Source organism: Periplaneta americana, chromosome 4 (assembly GCF_040183065.1).
Source record: "Periplaneta americana isolate PAMFEO1 chromosome 4, P.americana_PAMFEO1_priV1, whole genome shotgun sequence".
Classification (NCBI taxonomy): domain Eukaryota; kingdom Metazoa; phylum Arthropoda; class Insecta; order Blattodea; family Blattidae; genus Periplaneta; species Periplaneta americana.
The window spans coordinates 98,306,854-98,326,600 of NC_091120.1; the positions used below are offsets into that span (position 1 = coordinate 98,306,854).

Consider the following 19,747-nt stretch of genomic DNA (forward strand, 5'->3'; position numbering starts at 1 on the left):
TGAATACGAATATGACAATTAAAAACAGTTGTTGGTTATTGTTGTTGAGAAATTTTGGAATTTATATCCATTCAAAATACTTCTTTATATAATGAGAATAAGGTTAAATATTCACTGTTCAGAAGAATACAGTTTTCTTTTTTCTGCATTTTCTTTTATACTGGACATCAGGTACATCACGAGCTAAAGTCCAACAATAGTCTGCTAGCATATTGGTACTTCCCTGTCCTTGGTATCTTTTTTCCATAGTTGAAATCTCTTGATGAAAGGGCTCACCATGCTCATCACTGAAATAGCCACAATTCTCGGGGAAAAAATCAAGATGGGAGTGAAGGAAGTGAATTTTCAGGAATACCGATGTGTTACGACTCATAGTTTCATACACCGACAGTAAATTTTGCACTAGTTCTTCATAGTTCTCACTTCTACTGTTACCCAGAAAATTTAAAATAACCTCCTTGAATGCTGTCCAGGCGGCTCTCTCTTTTCCTTCCAACAAAGATTCGAAATGATTGTCATTCATTATTTCTTGAATTTGTGGTCCATTGAAAACTACCTCTTTTATTTTTGAGTCACTAATAACAGGAAAATTTTCTTGGATATGTTAAAAAATGCTTCAGTTTTATGATTCATCCCTTTAACAAAACTCTTCATCAACCCTAACTTGATGTGTAAAGAGGGTAAAATTACTTTACTTTGAGGTACAAGGGGTTGCTGTATAATATTTTTCTTCCCTTGCTTTAGTGATGGTCGTTTTATTTTATAATGCTTGTCTCGAGCATTCGTACAGAAAGCAGCAAAATTTTGTGTACCCTAATTGCATTCCAAGAAGCAATGCTACAACCTTAAAATCTGCACATATAAACCATTCGTACTTTGATTATCATCATTAAAACACACTTTAAAGAAATACATGTTTTACACAAAATACTAACACCACGAAAATCTCCTGGTAAACTGAAGCGATTTCATACGGCGAACCTGTTTCTCCCCCTCCAAATGGAACCGAAAAGGGCAATAAAACAATTTCCGCTTCTAAATGTGGTTTTGACAGGGTGATCTATTGGAAAATATAAACTACAGTAATGTAATGAAAGCTCACAGTGAAAGAAATGCACATCTCAAGTAAAATTAGGTTAACTCAACGCACCTGTCCCCCCCCCCCCCCCGCAAATCTACTCGTAAAAGGCTATAAAATAATTTCCGTTCTACAAGAGCTTGTAACATGATCTACTAATATTTTTTTTCACATAATGTGTCGTTACATTTGTAAAACAAAATAGTTACACACGAAATACGGTAACTTAAAAAAAATGCATAGAAAATTAATTATATTGTGTATCTCGAAAACCCGAACTGATGGAACATATTGCTTGTTATTTCTGAATTCAGGAGGCCCAAAGTAGTAAGAATTTGTTAGTTTAATGTCTGGCGCAAAATGACTGTTGACCAGTGTTATTAATTAATTGTATAGAACTGAATCTCGAACATTTGAAATTAGAAAGACAAAAATGATATATGTAGATGAAGTAAAAAATTTTCAACATTTTTAAGTGTCTTGGTTTAATTTTTGGTAGCAATGGTAAAACCACATTGGAAATAGGGTGATTCATGAAGTTTTATCGCCACTAATGGAGCATTTTCCTAAAGTGGTTTGAAACATATTTTCCTAATGAAGTTTTTTCCTATCTCACATAATTTAGGCATAATCATTCATTTCCTAAACGTGTTGTAGTGAATAGAGCTCTCAAATGCCAGGTATGCTCTTACTTTGCAATGTATCGAGAGTCATTTGAATCCTCTAGATTCAAAACCCCCTAAAGACCATTTTGTTCATAATTTAGTTATGCCCACATATTGCTTGCTAAGAATGAATTCTAATTATTTATATAGTTTTAATTCGAAAAGTAACTAAATTTAAAGAAAAAGGTTTGTTAAAACTTACTGTTAGGTTGAAAATTCTCTCTATTTGAAACCAGTTACTGTCAAAATTCTTCAGTTTGTGAAAATGGATATAGGGGATTTTGAATCTATAGGATTCATTTGTCGCATCTTCAGTTGGCTGTCATACATTTTGTAGTTAGCGGCTTGTTAGTCGTCTCAGTACGCTGTAGGTTATAATTTATGTAATACCTATGCAGATATGGTACTTATTTATGGTGTGTGTGTGTGAGGGAAATGCAACAACTGCTGCGGCCGATTATCACCGCCGTTATCCTGATCGTAGGATTCTGAATCCTAAGACTATTAGCGGAACTTTAACACACTAAGGCAAACTGGCTCACTCCCCAGTATTCGTATCCAGTATGAAAGACGTCAACGTGATGTAGGAGAAGAAGAAAACATTCTCAACACTGTACAACGCAGACCTCGAACCTCAACAAGACGTGTAGCTCGGCGACTCGGTGTTACTCACGTAAAGTGGATCGAAACATTTTTGTTTTCGTATATTTATTTTGGATAGGGATAAAAAGTTGCAAAAGGCATTGTATTGAAGCACACGGAAATTTATTTGCGTAGAATAAATTTTCACCGAAGCGCAATTGACTTAGGGCCGTATTCATAGACATTCTTAGCGCGTGCTTCCGGTGGATGATCAGCGAACTAACGTCTTTCGTATTCATAAACCAGTGTTAGCGATATGATATGATATGAATCCTGTACAAGTAACCAGTCGATAGCCGGGGCTAGTTTAGCACGCTCTTAGCGCGGGCTAGCGAAATATCTATGAATAGCACCCTTAAAGTTTAAATAATTTAATAAAAGAGATGAAATTTTAGGTTTTATTGTACTTAATTTTGACTGAATATTTATTGTTTACTGTACGTTCTAATAGCTTACAAGAGTTCGGGAAGTGGTGTCCTTATTTTATTTGTAAGAGATGTGGGTTTGGAGGCAGTTTTAAGAGTATGATCACAGTCTACTATATACAGTCACGAAGCTTGGGATGATTTTTTGCAAATCTCGGGATAGTTGCTAGCCGCTTGGAGCGCTGTGAGTACTAGGAACACTAGACTGTGCCACAGCCATCGTGATCTAATACAGGCCGTAAGGCAGACCATGTAACTCGCTTAACCCGATCACGAAGGGCGGTGTTTCAACCTTATAAAATAGTTGGAATGTATAAACAGTAACATATGTTTCTCTAAAATGTAGTGTAATTCCATTAATAAAATTTAAAACATTGATTATGAGACACTTCAGACATAATTCACTTCTGAGTTAAGGTGTAATATTATTTATGTTGTGAAAATTACGTTGTTCGTATGTGTAATACCTGCCTTTATTTCGATTAAATATTGCGAAATTCTTTAACATTCATTTATGCTCGATTCAATAATTTTCAATTGCACCGCATGGATATTTAGATATGTTGAAATTATAGGTTATGTTTCTGTACCAGTTGTCCCTTTCTGTCTAAATTTAGTGATCTCCAATGCCTTGCCATTCATATGAAAATTATAGGTTATGTTTACTGTATTTAACTTATATTCCTAAATTCGCAATCATGCATTGTAATTAAGCATAATGTCAAGTATGATACCCCGGACATTCAATTTGTCTGTATTTTAATACTACAATTGAGTACTGAATTACTGTATTTATCTACTACCTAAGAGACGAAGTAACACAATTGTACGTAGGCCTACACTAATTTCATAAATGTTTTGTCTAAAATTAAGGAAGGTAGATGTGCTAAATTGAAATCACAATATAAATTCTTTTTTATTAAACCTCAAAATAGCTTCCATTCTAAACTTGAAATGTTGACGCGAACAGATTATGTTAACATGTAAAATTCTCTTCACATTAAAATAACACAGTTTTGTAATTATTTCTGCAACATATTATGCAAAAAGAAGTAAACGGAACTTATGGACACATTACACTAAATAAAGCTTAGCAATGATAAGGAATAAAGTTATAATATATTTCACTGAGCTCCATACACTGAAATAGAAACCCGAACAAACATTACGGCCTGGTCGAGATCGAAAAAGCATTGACTGTGCCATATTTCGCATTTTTGTGAAAATGCTATGTAAACTGTGAAATGTTCGTTATCGGTTGTAATAAATGTCAATAATTTGAATAATAATATGGGACAAGGAGACGTTTGTAGTACTATAAATTGTAAGAAAAATAGATTAGAGTTATCCTTCTTCCGAAAGATCCAGGAAGGTGAGTTTATAGAATATATATATTTTATGAAAATAATATATAAACCTTATGTATTTCACATTTCAATAGTGGAAGGAAGGTGTTATTTTTTTCAAAAGAACACGATATCGAAAGTACAATATATTTTATGGTCTGCTAGGGAAAGAGTCTGTGATGAGGCGATAGTAGCGATCCTGGTGGTGAGCAACTATCTATGGGTGCATATTTCAACTGTCTATGTTTGCATATTTAGTAAATATTAAGCTTCGTGACTGTATAAGCTATACTAGACTGTGGTATGATTCAGCGATGAAATTTGCCCGGCCAGCAGTACAGTGTGAGAGTACCTCGCAGTGTAGCAGTTTGTTTTGCTCTACTGCCGTTGTGTCTTTGCATTATAAAATAGTAGAAAAGATGGCTATATCGATTAGGAAGAAATATATTACGAGAGCAGAGGAGGTTTTTATGAACTCCGGAAGATCTTAACAGCTGAAGTAGAGCGGAAGCAAAGAACCAGCCGATAATAAAAATTTGTGGTTAATGTTGAGTGACTGTCCAAGAATTCCTTTGCGACCACCTTGTTGGTCTCATGACGAAAGCTGGTATTATAACCTCGGTCAATTAAAAGTACAGTGAACTCTCCTAAGTTCGACTGAAGAGAATTGAAATTTCAGTTCAATAAGGGCAGTGGGTGTGGCAGGTGAAATGAAAACAAATTCTTATTTGTTATCCATCAACGAATACAGTACTGTACTTGTACTGTACTGTGATACACCACAAGGCACAGAACTAATTCCCATTTAAATGGCAAACCATTTCTTAGTGCCCATATAGGGGCGTGTCTAATTCTCCCACGTAAGCAGTCGAACTATAGGATGTCGAACTTGAGAGCGTCCACTGTACCGCTAAGGTTTTAAATCGGGCGCACTATTTGACTTAAGTACAATGGACTCTCGTGAGTTCCACAGAACAGAATTGAAATTTCAGTCCAATAAGGGTAGTTGGCGTGGCAGGTGAAATGAATACAAATTCTTATTGGTTTTCCATCAACGAATACAGTACTATACTTGCATTTCCTGCCCGCCCCAAGACTTGTGTATGCGCTTCTACTATCACAGTGGGTTTCGACAGTTCCGTCTCATAAATGGCACAATTCTCAAATAGAAAAGGAAGAGTTCATTAATTTGAAATCAGTGATCAATATGGATGTCCTAATCAATAAAATATTCTGTTTTCCTTTAATAAAAGTATCACTACAAGACACAGAACCAATTCCCATTCAAATAGCAAACCCATTTCTTAGTGCCCGTGTCTAATTCTCCCATGTAAGCAGTCGAACTATAGGATGTCGAACTTGATTTCTGTCTAACTCAATAGCTTCCACTGTATGTATGTTTCTATAGCTGAAATGGGTCTTAAAATGATTACCGTGTTCTTCCTTCTAAAAAATCCTTTCTAAAGATAAATAATAAAATCTGCTGTCTATTTTAAACTTTAGATCTAATGGCACCATCACAGTCAAGCGGAAGTACTAGTAGACTTGACCCCTGCGGTCGCTGAATGGTCAGACTTCCGGCCTGTCACGCAGGCGGCCCGGATTCGAGTTCCGGTCAGATCTGGGATTTTTTCATTGAAAAATCCATAGTGACATTTATGGCGGATAAATTCTTCTTGGTATTCTCCCGTTTTCCCCATATTAGGCATCTACATCACTTCGTCACCATTTCTCCATTTCGCCATAATTCCATACCATTGCCCGATCGCCGTTTGGCGACGCACGGAGGGGACGAGTGGGGTTGTCTGCTCAAAACCTGGGTACGCAGCGATCCTTAATGTTGTCACTCGGTGTGGGTATGGGAATGCTCCCAGCTTGAGAGTTAGCGCAATAGATCGTAACAGGTCGCAATGATGGGCCACCGTAAATTCCATTCCATTCCACGAGTAGAATTGTGGACTTGAGACTTTTGGCAGGGTCTGGGGAGCGTGATGCAGGGTACGACGCTGTTCGCGGTGATGGGGCTCTACGTGGGTCTCGTGGCCGTGGCCTGCACACAGCTGCAAAAGATACAGGCGGCACTGCAGAATGTGCGGCGCGGAGAGGAGACCAACCTGCACGCAAGACTCGCACAATGCGTGGCCCACCACCAACTCGTCGTCAGGTGAGTATAGTCCGGGTCAGCTTACTTAATACCGTAAGGGTGAAACCTAATCATTCCCCCCCCCCCCCCCCATTACTACATAAGCGAGTGGAGTATGGTGATTTTCTAGTTTGCAGGTTGAATTTTCTTTTGCCAACTTCGTTTCGAATTTCGGTACTGAGAAATACTACAACTGTAGTGATTTTATAACTGTTATGTTGGCTGCAGTGACACAAGTTGTCCGTAATTTAAATGGTGAAAATACAAATTGTTCTAGATTTCTGAGCCCATTACTGGAAGCCAGTGAAATTTGAACATACTAATAATTAATTAATTAATATCAGTATCAATATTAATACATAATAGTTATTGTATGTATTGCTTTGTGTTTTGGTTACAATTTCAAGATTAGAGTCAGATAGGCTAGGTGTAAATAAATATAACCTATTTTGTGTGATACATGCCCTTGAGTAACCGATAGAAATACCACTTCACATTTTAATTAATTTATTTCGTGTTTACACTTTTATTACAATAATGAAGTAAATATTCTAACGCATACATTTGAAAGTGGCATTCGTTTTCGGAATTCATACTAATCATTTCACGTGATGAAACAAAATACATTTTTAGGTTAGGTCTCGTGATTCGTAAACTGTTTAATCAAAGCAATGAATTTCATATTGTTAGACAAAATACATTTTAATATTAGATCATACACTAATCTACTAACTACTGACATAATGTGCGAGAGGTCCAGAAGAAAATTATGCTTTTTCACAAATTATTGAACCTTTTAGAAAACACCTCTCCAACATAAAGATGAGATGTGGTAAATAAGCAAGACATCGTTATTGTTAATACTATATTATTATTATTATTATTATTATTATTATTATTATTACTACTACTACTACTACTACTATTATAGTACATGGCATTGTGTGATTTTATCCTCTTTTGGTGATATCTAGTCTTAGTTGGCAACACAGAAGAGACGGTCAAATTAATATTTTAGGAATTACTCTTATGAGATCGTCGGAGTACCAAGCGCACACCTGAGCATGGAGTACTTGAAGTGATTGCAGCTTTCATTAATGAGCGTGACATATTCATACTACCGGCGCGAATAAATTAAACGTTTGTGATAATGAGACAACTCAGATTAGGCCTAATTGCACAATGAGTCCCAGCGAACGTTTCCGGTTTTTCTGAAAGACGACCAGCCAGCGGCAGGTTCGCCCTGCTGCCGCCGTCGCTTACATCCGCGAACTCACGGCGCCGCCTCGCCTGATTAAAACTTGCGTACTAAGTTTGTTAGTAAATTTAATAAGTTTTGAAAATTGTACACCCCTGTTTTATGAATAACCACTAAAGATGTCGATTCGACTATTCTCACGAGTTCGTCGCCCATTATTTGAATGGCTGGCGAATCTCCTAATGTTTAGCTTAGATTATCACTCCTAACTGATCTTTATGTTATCCTCCATACATCAGCTCTCTCGTCTACGTGCTAAAACAGAGGGAATGAGGAAAGGAGAAATAAAGAAAGCTGAAAACTGCATGGTTGGTAAATCTCCTCTCTTGCGACATTAGCTGTGTCAGTCTGTCTTCAGTAGAGACATGCAGTGAATCAACTGTTTATTACGTTGTGTTGGGTTTTGTAATGATTAACTTACATATTCAGTGCGTGAACGTATACATATTTTGGAAACTTAAAAACGGAAAAAGAAACCATGTGGAAGCAGAAGGAAGTACTTTAGACGTAAATTCCCTGACCGCCCAGTTCTGTGTAGAAATACAATAGCCTACTGAATTTAGTGAATACGTTCAATGAAACAAGTTATGCTAATGATCTGATGTGAATTAAGTCCACACAAGATGGGCAACACTTCCAGCAGCTACTGTGTGTAGGGTGAATACCGAATGCTGTTACAGTATGTTACATAATAGCATAATATTGTAAGTTTTAATCCGGCGAAGCACCGTGAGTTCACGGATGCAATCAGCGGCAGTAGTAGGGGGACCTGTAGGTGGTAGGTCGACAGAGACACCGAAAACTATCCCTCGGATTTAATGCACCTTCCAAAAATCAAGAAGGCATCATTATCCCGTAGTGAAATTTACTCACTCTCATTCTCACGCTTTCGCACTTAGCTAACATTACAATCTGTCAGAAGAAGGGGAAGGATTAGTACCTACCTTAACTGGAAAAGCGCCATATCGCAACTTTTTATGTCAGTATCTCTGCAGTCTTTGAGTGTTGTGTAATTTGACTTTGCTATTATTTAATTCACATTATTAACAAAATCGGTCATCAAAAGTTTATCCTTTCCAGTGAAAGAGAGATAAGTAGGCTGATTATTGTAATCTATGCAAACATTCCGTATCGATGGATGCTAGTAGTTCATCCATCACGTTGGATTCCGGGCTGTTAGAAGCTGAGCCCAGCTTCGTCAAGAACTTCCTTTAGAAAAGAAGGCTAGATAAAATAACACCTTAGGTAGGCAGGCGACGGTCTGGAACAGAGCTAAGAGTGAGGTATGGAACAAAGCCTATAACAAAACACCTTACTGTAAATATGTAATTATTGCGATGTGCCGAAGTGCATGTGATATTTCTGCGTTACTATATGATGAACGATCGGTGGAGCGGAGAAAAATTCTCTCCGCCACCGGGATTCGAACCCGGGTTTTGAGCTCCACGTGCTGACGGTCTATCCACTAAGCCACACCGACTTCCAATTCCGATGCCGCATTGAATCCTCTCAGTTTCAGCTCCACTTCTTAGTCTCCCTTTAGTGGCCTCTGCACATTAATGTGTTGGACATTGTGCCACTGTCACACAACGGTGACACAGTGCATGAGGGTTGGCCACTAAAGGGAAACTAAGAGGTGGAACTTAAACTGAGAGGATTCAATCCGGGATCGGAATTGGAATCCGGTGTGGCTTAGTGGATAGAGCGTCAGCACGTTGAGCTCAAAACCCGGGTTCGAATCCCGGTGGCGGAGAGAATTTTTCTCCGCTCCACCGATCGTTCATCATATAGTAACGCAGAAATATCACATGTACTTCGGTACATCGCAATAATTACATATTTACAGTTAGGTGTTTTGTTATAGGCTTTGTTCCATACCTCACTCTTAGCTCATCTGTTCCAGACCGTCGCCTGCCTACCCAAGGTGTTATTTTATCTAGCCTTCTTTTCTAAAGGAAGTTGTTGACGAAGCTGGGCTCAGCTTCTAACAGCCCGGAATCCAACGTGATGGATGAACTACTAGCATCCATCGACGTCTGTACTTTGCATTTGGCCTACGAAAATTTTCATTAGGCCTACTTATTTTACTGTACTCACAACTCTGTGAAAGGTCTTTTATTCAAGATAGAAATAAGATTGAGTAAATTACTTTTCCCCTTCTGAACCTTTCGTCAATTTATGTTTCATAATAGGCCATAAATTTGATAGCATTGTTGTGGGTTAGGCAAAGTTATCCTCTTTACACTTCATGAAGGCACATCAGAGATGTGAATTATAAATAAGTGAGTAAATAAACAAATAAACAAGTAGGTTAGATAGACATAGAAAAAATAAACAAATTAAATTACTTCGAAAGAGTATTTTGGGATAATTATGGCAAGTACTGCGTATTAACAATTTAAAGGAGTTGCCACAATTCTAAGGTGATTGTTCCAGGTACATGCGCGAGCTGGAGAACACTTTCAGCATGGTGCTTCTTGGACCCTTCTTGTCGGTAGTGGCCGCCCTGTGTTTCACGGCCTACACAGCCATAACGGTAATGCCTTTTATAGTACAAAAAAATTATGGTTTATTTAACGATACTCGCAACTGCCGAGGTTATATCAGCGTCGCCGGTGTGCCGGAATTTTGTCCCGCAGAAGTTCTTTTACATGCCAGTAAATCTACTGACATCAGCCTGTCACATTTAAGCACATTTAAATGCCATCGATCTTGGCTGGGATCGAACCCGCAACATCGAGCACAGAAGGCCAGCGCTATACCAACTGCGCTACAGAGGCCGACTTTCATAACACAATACTTCACTTTCGGTAGCTAATGGAGCTCTAGAAAGTCGATATGTGGTATGTAAATACCATTTGTGCTTGATGAACAGTGATGGTCCATATGAAGTGAATGAAATGTCACTTCAATTAGCATTCGTTTATATAAGATATTTTCACCTCATTTCTCTGTAGCGGAGGAAATATGTTGTTAATTGTTTTCAGTTTAATGTTCAACCATTAGGCTATATTCAATAGCTTAAACGAAAAAATACATACTGTGACTATACATTTCATTTAAACCGATAAATCACTACGCACTCCTTTGGGGAGTAATACGAAAATATTACTACTAATAATATTGTTGGTCAGCGGCGTAGCTCAGTCTGCTAAGACGCTTGTCTGCCGATCCGGAGTTGCGCTCGGGCGTGGGTTCGATTCCCGCTTGGGCTGATTACTTGGTTGGTTTTTCCCAAGGTTTTCCCAAACTGTAAGGCGAATATCAGGTAATCTATGACGAATCCTCGGTCTCACCTCACGAAATACCTTCTCACTATTACCAGTCCCATCAACGATAAATGACCTACACTTGATGCTGTGTCGTTAAATAACGAACTAAAAAAATAATATTTCTGGTACAATGGATACCTGCAATATCGATCAGGCTGTGTAACATGACTTGTAATTCCGAATTTTGAAATTGCAGTGGCTTTAACATTTCCTTACACATTTCAATAGTCTCTCGAACGTATACATTGAATTGGCGGTCTTATAATATGTTTGTGTATGGATTGAACTCCCTGGTTGTTTGATCTCACGTGTTCATTAGGTCATAGCAGTCACATTTGTTGGGCGTCTCAAATTAATTGTTCTCGTCCGCCGATATTGCAATTGGACGGAGTTACGCAATAAGAGACCAAGCGCCAAAAACCTGTTTCGAGATATTGGCCATTGAAATAAATCTGTTTTTTTTTATAAAACATTTTATGCAAGAAGTATTATAATATTCATACTATTACAAAAAAAAAATAGCATAAGTAATACGAAAAAAGGCTAAGCAATTTTCGATAAGAGATCAGCAGTTGAATTAATATTTTAAAGCAAAATAAATAAATGAATTTTATGCAATAAACGAATTTTTGCTTATAAATAGCTGCAAAATTCAGATATTGCATTTAAAAATTTTTTTTTTTTCCGAGTTAAATTAGCCTGCCATCAACAGATTTGTGCAAATTTCTCATTTTTGTCAAATTGTCGGTTGGTCTATTATTGCGTATCTCCGTCCAATTATTACCTACGAATGCGGAAATACGAGTAGTTCACTCTGTCAGTATGGTTGTATCAAATGTAATCATTCCTCCATTATTCTCAAGATTGCACTGGAGAAAGGCTGACTCAATTACTCTGACGGCAGGACATTGCATATTATAGGCTACATTCTTTTTCAGTAGTCAATGCAAGCTTGCGAATTTTGAAAGAGTTGCTATCCATATATCTGCTTGTGAAGATTTTTTGCTTGTAGGCATCCCAATATGCACTTATTCAAGCGTTTGCCGGACTCCCTGGTATTTTAGTGGACTAACAATTATGAGTTAATAAGCTATTTTAGAACTTGCATTACTATTCTAAAATTACTGACCTTCCATACTATGCCTAAGAGTAGGCTTAAATTCTGACAAATGTATTATATTATTGAAGGTATGGTTAACTTATCAATAAAATAGTTGTCGAAATAATAACACTTAGAATGCTGAATTTTGCAGTGAAGACCTGTCCTGGGGCAGATCACTTACGTATGTATTTAATTTGTGTAAGTTTCTTAATCAGAAACAGTCATTTTTAAAGTACATAGACCTGCCTTTGTTCAATCGCTTTACTGATCGATTGTAATTGTTGGCGTGTGACTCCTGAAGGAAAACAGTTTATTGACAGTCGGCGTAAACAGTTGAAAGTTAATATTAAAAATATTTATCGCACTAGTGTTAAAAGTACTTTCCACACGCTATTGTATAATAGTAAATTTTTAACCTGCTTGCCTAGCGTTAAGAGAACTGTCTTTTAAAAAATGGCTGTCTAAAAAATATGTTACATAGTGGTTGCGTACAATTCACTTGATACAGAGTCGCACGAAATAGTATTTCTTGCTGTGTACTAAATTTTGCGTTTAGTGGCAACCTTATATATATATATATATATATATATATATATATATATATATATATATATATATATATATATATATATATACACAAAGTAACTTTATGTTGAAAGTAATAACTCATTTAATACCCAATGCCAAAGTTCACATACTTTTATTTATTGTAGCATACACTATGGCAGTATGTATACAGTTAATTTTATTTTATTCTTTTCTTTTTTTTCCAGATACAGGGGCAGTTTGTCGAAATAATCCAAATCTGCATCATTACCTTCGCATTGCTATTTCAGTTACAAGCAGTTTGCTGGTTCGGTACAGAGCTTACGTTGGAGGTATGGTATTAAGCGATAGTTAAAAATAAACAGTACATTGTAACTTGAATATCCTACTTTCTCAATATTCTGCTCATATTGTTCAGCCGATTTAAAACGGCTAGTATTAAGAAAAAGTGTGTGAACAATTTTGAACGTCGTCTCAGAATGTAAAGCACCTGGAAAGGAATGGCAGAATTTCACGTTGAAATAAACTTCTTATCCAGTATATTAGTAGGTAATAAACTCCGGCGTCCAGCGTTGTAAATAACGGTTAATATGTCTGATCATGAAACGAGCGGACTTGGGCTTGGGTTCAAATCCTGGTCGGGACAAGTTATCTGGTTGAGGTTTTTGCGAGGTTTTTCCTCAAATTATTAAGAGCAAATGTTGGGTAACATTCGGCGTTGGACCTTGGACTCATTTCGCTGGCATTATCACCTTCATCTCCTTCATGTTAATTGGACGGAGTTACGCAATAAGAGATCAAGCGCCAAAAACCTGTAGCGAGAATTCGCCATGGAAATAAATCTGTTTTTATGAAACATTTAAGCAAGAAGTATTATAATATTCATACTATTACAAAAAATAACACAAATAATACCAAAAAAGGCTAACCTATTTTTAATAGAGACAAGCAGTTGAATTAATATATTTGAAAGCAAAATAAATAATTGAATTTTATGCAATAAACGAATTTTTGCTTATAAATAGTAGCAAAATTCAGATATCGCATTCTTGATTGTTTCCGAGTTAAATTAGCCTGCCATCAACAGATTTGTGCAAATATCTAATTTTTTTCAAATTGTCAGTTGGTCTATTATTGCGTAACTCTGTTCAATTATAGAATCAGTGCACTTATTAGAACCAGTTAGCCAGCTGCTGTAGCCGTTAACTGTGTGAACTAAAAACATATTTATTTTCCCTATTAAAAATGTATGTTTTATTACTCGTATGAGAGAGAAGACAGTTTATTTAAGTTTTTTTTTTTGGCAGGCTAGTTTATTTAAGACTTTTGGTTATATTATATGTTAAGCACCTTCTGAATTTACTGTATAACAGTAGTGTTTAAAATTGACAATACTTTTAATTTTACATTGTGAGCATACGCAAGAGCCTGTAGAGGTTAGGCCGCTCAGTACACATCAATATCATTGGCGAAGGCAATTCCTGAAGAAAGCGATTCAAATGAAGGACGTGGACATCAATAATTTAGAAAAATAAGGTAAGAAGAGTAGGGGAGGAATTTGGTGGAAACGGATCAGGTCTGTCATCCATTTACGAGTATTTTGGGTTTCATACCGACATTTGTCTTAGCGCCCAGGGAAACTACGGGACAAACAATGAGCAGGATGAGTAAGTTGTTGTCCAAAAAAGCCAATTGATTTATTTCGAAACCCAACAAATCTGCGTCCATGAGGAATTATTTCTCACTTTACTAAAATAAAATACAATTCACAATAGATTTTTGCGACGGTAAAAATAATATGATTAATTCAAGTACGCTACATGACCCGCATCACACTGTCATAATGCACTAGCATACTTAGTACTGTAATCTTATTGACCTGCCGCGTTTCCACCGGTGTGGAGTAACGTCTGACCGTCAAACGAGAGGATCTGGATTCAAATCCTGGTTGGGACAAGTTCCCTCAACGAATCGAAGCAGAATTGCTGGGTAGCTTTCGACGTTGGATCTCGGATTCATTTCGCCATCATAATTATTTCCTCCTCCTCCTCCTCCTCCTCATCATCATCATCATCATCATCATCATCATCATCATCATCTCCGTTTCTTTCCCAGGTTTCGAGCTTGCTCCGATGTAGAATAGGCTGCGAGCCGCCTCCGAAATTGGACCCCAAGGATATGTGGTCATTCGTTATTGGTGGTAGCGCTATGCACTGTGGGCTCTCCACTGGATTCATGGTAACTCGTAGGACCGGGGTTGAGAGACCGTGGAGAGGTCTATGTGGAAAAATAAAAGGGATTATGTAGGCTGTAGGGAGAAGGATGCACGCAGGGGGATCTATAGCAAGGGGGATCTTAAGATATTCACACCATTCAATTCCGGGTAGTATAATGGGCCCACCCGAGCGGCCTGCGTGCGAGGACAGTCCCAGTCCGTGCTCTTCCCTAAAGGGGGACTAATAGATTAATAGACCCGCTGCGCGCCAGTTCGTCTACTGAATCTAGAAGTGTTCAAGGACATTCCCTGTTATTAAGTGCAAGGTACTGTTTGGCCGTTTATGCTTAGCCTATCAAACGCAGAGTATAATTCCCTAGACTACAGATTAGGATGCTTTTAGTAGTGTAACTTCTGCTGTATGTTCGCAATGCAAAGTTGCGTATGAACCCCCTTACAGTCCAAATTTTAAGTTCTCTATGAATTAATCTCAGGGTGTAACATAAGGTAGACCTGATATTAGTTATACAATTCTTTTCTGAAAAACTTGAATTGTAGATTATTTCTGCGGGTGTACCCCAAGCGGGATAAGCACATGTCAAAATTGGTCTAATTAGGCTTTTATATCGCGTTATGCCTACTTTTATATTTAGTTAAAGATTCTATTTCAGATAGAATAATTGCACAGTACTAGCATGAGCTTTTGGTAATTTATCGTTGATGAACGACAAAAAAATTAGCCTTCTGTCCAGGGTGTTTAACTTTTATGATGAAAGTTTCATCCTCAGAGAAGTTCCTAAGTTTGCCGCATTGGGTCGGAGTGTGGTAGTTGTGTTCCAATGGGGATGATGGGACGAGATAGGTTATAAATGTTGCCAGTGTGATAATTTTAAACAGATATTATGAATACTCATTATTTACAGAATTTGTCAGGTTTAACATTGATATTATTATTTAATATAAAATCGTCTTTTTGAATATCGATTTAAATTCCAGTCCTAGACAAAGTAGCTATATTAGCCACATTTGTTCAGTTGTTCAGTGATTAGATGTTGGCTAACCTGTTACGTTTAAATATTAAATACACAGTCAGTTGATGTGAAGATAAGCCTATCGGGTAAGAGAAGGAATGTGTTGTTGATGGTTTTCAGTTTAATGTTTAACCTTATATTCATATCCACGTCACACCAAATGCATATTTTGGTTAAACATTTTATTTAAACTTATAAGCCATTATGCTCCTTCGGGGAATTGTTGTTTAGTCAACTGTCCGAAGACAGGTTTGAACCTCATAAGTAACACCAATACGGTATCACTCATGAGGCAACTAGGCCAGAAGATAATGAGTAGGGTGGCCAGTTCCTTTCCCCCTCCAATGCATACATCGCCGATTAGGTACATATTTCACTAATTAGGCTTCAGATGCATACAAACAATTGTTCTTCCTCTGACACATATCGTCAAGTGAGAAGTACTGCCTGATAATAGAGATACATATCAGCCAGAACCTCAATCAGAGATAGTAAATCGTAGATAATGTTATTTGCATAATTGATATCTGTTATACCGATCGGACTGTGTAACATGAGATGTAGTTCCGATTTTTGCCACTCTTGACTTGGCGTCAACTTCGCTTCAATAGTTTCTTGAAAGTATACATTGAGTTAGAGGTCTTTCTATATCATTTGTCTATGATTCTGTCTAGCATGGCTCCCAGATAGTCTATTTCACTGAAGTCACCCACTCGAGTGGTGGTCCGTAGATGATGAGTTGTGTGTAATTATCATAACTTAAGAATTTTCTTCCCTACTGAACCTGATGGCCTGGTTTTTAGTATTGTACTTAATACGCCATTTATGTATTTATGGTTTCTGTTAGTTGTCTTTGAAGTTCGGTAATGGATGCTACGAGCTTGAACGGTGTCATCATAAAGCTGAGTCATCAGCAAGCAGCCCTAGAATTCTGTTATGATACCCGTTAAATGACAATCCAATGGCAATACAATGCATTCGTTTCTATTTTTTTTTTTGTTCCAAATTAATAAATGATCAGCAATGAAACATCAAAGAATCAATGCGAAATTAGGGAGTAACGAGTGAATTTTTCACAAAATCAGATCGTAACCCAAATACAAAACTATTATTACACTTTTCCTTCGATGAAGCACCGTTAAGCAGAAAAAAATAGTATTTGCCTAATGTTTGCAGCGCTCTATTGCGGTAACAGCCTGAGAGATATGGCTGATTGCTATACAAGCAGATAGATAAAAATAATCTGAATAGTTCGAGTTTTGAGTCTTTTTTTTCAAATGAAACTGTTTAGCCATGAATTTAAATTGAATAATTGCGAAAATCGTTAAAATAAATATTGCAACGTAGCGCAGTGTGGCGTGCGTGTGACTCAGTACAGCAGAGGGGAGTGGGAGGTAAGGGATAGGTGGCGGCGCTTGCTAAAGTTATTGCAATAGCCGTGATGTTGCCAAATGTTTCATAGAAACATAACGATTTCCTCTAAAACAGTGAATGTCAGAAAAGGAAACTTCTCATCATCTATTATCAGCTCCATTTTGGTGCAGTGGTTACCTTCCACTCTGTATATAGAAATGTTTCGTTGAAGATACATACTTAGTAGAGATGAACAACGATCGAGAAAGCGAGACTAACAGCGCCCGCAAAGCCGAAAATCCGCACGACAATGTTGTATTACGTAAAGACTGGTTGTGACGTAAAGACTGGTTGTGAGTGTTCCGAGACTCGATATTGAACACTCCCGAAGTCCCGAAGTCAAGCAGCCTTGAATCGCCACAGTTGTTTATACCTGACTGAACTTGTATCTACTTTGGCAACTGTTATATATGTATAAACATCATCTCTACCTTTCAGTGTATAATAATCCGTTCTCCAGTCTTTATTTAATTACTAGGCCCTTGTTAAAAGGCTAGGAATTTTCTTTTCATATGTTTGAGATCAAGTGTGCAATCTCAAGTAAAAAGATATTAACGTTATGTTTTATGTTTCTTAGAAATGCAAATTTATTTGAGAATTTTTTTAAATTTATATAACTATAGGTAATATAATAGAACCAGAACATTTTGATAACTAAGACACTGTTCTGTTTTGTCTTTTTGTCTCATTTAAACATTTATAATGTTATTTGTTTCAATTTGTAACTTATACAGTACCGGTATACATTTAATATAAGATGTTTACATAACTAATAGCTAGCATGTACTAAGTAGTTATTTGAAGGAAGGAATTTTCTGCATGATTAGGCTAAAATATGCAACCCGGCAGATGTACTTTGTGGTTTACTTGCAGTCCGGCAGAGTGAAGGACGCGGTCTGGAACTGCGAGTGGGTAGGGGCGCCCGTTTCATTTCAGCGGTCCCTGGTCTTCATGTTGTCAGTCACCAAGGATTTCAAGCTCACGGCTGGCAAGATCATCCCCGTGTACCAGCGTACTGTCATGGCGGTACGATGATTTAGCAATCCTATATTTTACATTTCATTTTGCAATACTTGTAATACGCGGAAGCCATCGTCGTGGGTTCGAATCCCGCTTAAGATTCTTTTTTAAGGGAATGTTCTTCAGCACTGTGGTACGATCTGCTGTGTATAATGATCCTTTATGATGAGGTGAATTCCTCGGGGTGCAGGATGAAACTAACCCACACACAGTTAAGCCAAACGAGTGAGCCTAACTTGCAACCTCATTAACATTTCCTCGGAGACTTGAACATCACTCAAGTCGTCCAAGATTCTGAACGAACTTGAGGATGCTCGAAATCGAAGTACTGTTGATGAGATCCATGTCAAGCCAGAAATTTCCTAGTACAGAACCTCTTTAGGCTTAGAATGTTCTATAACAGTCACCAGGTCTCGCAGACGAAATCAGAGTGAAGGAATAGGATGTAATTCTAGACGTCAGGTGTATATGGTGGTGGTGGTGGTGGTGGTGGTGTGACTGAAACAAAATCGAAATTCTTTGGATTTGACAATAGGCAGTAAGCCAGTAGCTTTTTTCATATAGTCACCATTAATATTTGCATTTATTATAAACTGTAAAAAGTTCCAGTATTTTTTCTGTATGACTGATTAGATCAATCACGGCTCGAAAATATGAAAACACTTGTTGATTCCTACAATGATTTTAGCATAATAATTTGTATTAGATGAATCTTTACAGGTTCTTTGTTACATTAAACCTTCCAGAAAACGCGTTTTTTTCTCGATTGCAATGGATATGTCTTGCTACTTATATGAACCTAAGTAGATAATCACAAGGAATCATTATAGAATTCAGTCACAATTCAGAAATGAAACATGAAGCACAGTCACAAAGTAAATACTGTCTTTAGTTCTGAAGGGAGAACATGGTGGAAACACAGAAACTGAAGGGCTATGCGAAGTAGAAGCTGAAGGAATGGTCAGTACTAGGATTTTAAACTGCTTCAGGCTATTCAATAATGGGTGAATAAATCTTGAAGTTAAATCTCGATGAGAACTATCTTCTGTTATGAAAAATGACGCATTATTACATCTATTCGCCAGTACTCGTGATTGATTGGCAATATAGTCTTGGTCCTTCTAAGAAGAGACAGTCATCATCTCCATCAACTAGGAATAGTGCCAAAATGGCGACTACAGGGTTGTTTCCGATCTCTGATAACGAATTTGAATGACGTCATCTGCGTCAGGAATCACACCGACAGCCGAATTGCAGCGAGAGGTGACAGACCAGTAGTGAGTGATTTCATAATCAGAGTGCACGGTGTATCACAGTAGCAATGCCCAAGAAAATCGAGCCTTTTTGGGAAGTGCACATAACAATCCTTTCCGATGCCAAGTACAGTTACGTGAAAATCATGGAGCCTGCAAAAAACGTGGTTTCGTTATTTCCAAGAAAGGCATCTTGTGTGTACCTAATAAGACTGGCTAAGCTCGGATGGGATTAATTCCAGAGTGGAAAAAGCAAGCAAATCCATCCCCCATCACAAGTCGCCGCACCCCACGAGATGATAGATGATACAAATTAATTCCATTCGAGCTTTACCAGT

The 19,747-nt window shown here is 37.5% G+C and overlaps 1 protein-coding gene across 1 annotated transcript in view; it reads left to right on the forward strand.

The window, feature by feature from the left end:
* The window catches only part of LOC138698939 (uncharacterized), a 263,952-nt gene that overhangs the window by 188,865 nt on the left and 55,340 nt on the right, over positions 1-19,747 (forward strand). The window contains exons 7-10 of the mRNA XM_069825137.1: positions 6,133-6,320; positions 9,994-10,093; positions 12,705-12,809; positions 18,010-18,162. Coding sequence (XP_069681238.1) covers positions 6,133-6,320; positions 9,994-10,093; positions 12,705-12,809; positions 18,010-18,162 — 546 coding nt within the window. The remainder of the gene's footprint in view (positions 1-6,132; positions 6,321-9,993; positions 10,094-12,704; positions 12,810-18,009; positions 18,163-19,747) is intronic.